Source organism: Microtus ochrogaster, unplaced genomic scaffold (assembly GCF_000317375.1).
Source record: "Microtus ochrogaster isolate Prairie Vole_2 unplaced genomic scaffold, MicOch1.0 UNK132, whole genome shotgun sequence".
In the NCBI taxonomy this organism is placed as follows: domain Eukaryota; kingdom Metazoa; phylum Chordata; class Mammalia; order Rodentia; family Cricetidae; genus Microtus; species Microtus ochrogaster.
The window spans coordinates 342,648-343,605 of NW_004949230.1; the positions used below are offsets into that span (position 1 = coordinate 342,648).

Below are 958 nucleotides of genomic sequence, written 5' to 3' on the forward strand. Positions count from 1 at the left end.
CAATAAAAAAAAAATAATAAAGTATAAAAAAAAAAAAACAAAAAACAAAAAAAACCCAAACCAAACCAAGGTCACTGCACTCAAGGGCCTTGCAGAAGTCCCCAAGATCAGCAGCTCAGAGGCTCTGCATGCCTCATCCTTCACTGTACCCCCAGAGCCTCTCTGCTGTATCCCCAGCAAGCATGTGACCCGGCCACTTACCAGCCCACTGCCCAGGATGTAGAAGTCATCACCGGAGAAGATGGTGCCCGGGTAAGACGAAAAGACCACGGTGTTGCCAGCAATCAGGGGGTACTCCTCTGGGAGGGGGGGTGAGTTGGTCAGGCAGGCCTTGTGGGGACCCCATACCCCAACCCACAAGACTAGAGTCTCAAGTGAGGAACAAGTGGTCCTCAGGGGGCCACTCTCATCCCGTCAGTCACTGTTATAGCAGATGAGGTCCTTTATATAAAATATGTGGTGGCACCTGCCTGGATGCCAACACCAGGAGGCTGAGGCAGGAGGACTGCTCTAAGTTGAAAGCCACTTGGACTACACAGTTGAGTTCCAGGTCAGTCAGAGTTATGAGACTCTAATTCAAAAAGGAAGTAGGGGGGTGAGGAAAAAGGACAATAAGGAAGAGGATGAAGAAGAGGAAGAGGAGGAGGGAGAAGGAAGATGGACGGTAGAAGGAGGAGCAGCAGCAGAAGGGGAAGAGCCCACTGGCTGTCTCTACTCTTCCACAACACACTTGGAATAAGATGAACAGCAAGATGCGCAACAGCTGTTCCTCCCTGTAGCCGGAAACAGATTTCCCTTAAACACTGGTGAATCAGTTTTTAAAAGGAGTAAATAAATTCATTTTAAAATGTAGATGGAAGCCAGGCGTTGGTGGCGCACGCCTTTAATCCCAGCACTCGGGAGGCAGAAGCAGGCGGATCTCTGTGAGTTCGAGACCAGCCTGGTCTACAGAGCTAGT

The 958-nt window shown here is 49.8% G+C and overlaps 1 protein-coding gene across 2 annotated transcripts in view; it reads right to left on the minus strand.

The window, feature by feature from the left end:
* The window catches only part of Plbd2 (phospholipase B domain containing 2), a 20,429-nt gene that overhangs the window by 5,616 nt on the left and 13,855 nt on the right, over positions 1 to 958 (minus strand). For both annotated transcript variants that reach the window (XM_026778387.1, XM_005371863.2), the window contains one exon: positions 202 to 299. In XM_026778387.1, the coding sequence (XP_026634188.1) occupies positions 202 to 299 (98 nt within the window). The remainder of the gene's footprint in view (positions 1 to 201; positions 300 to 958) is intronic.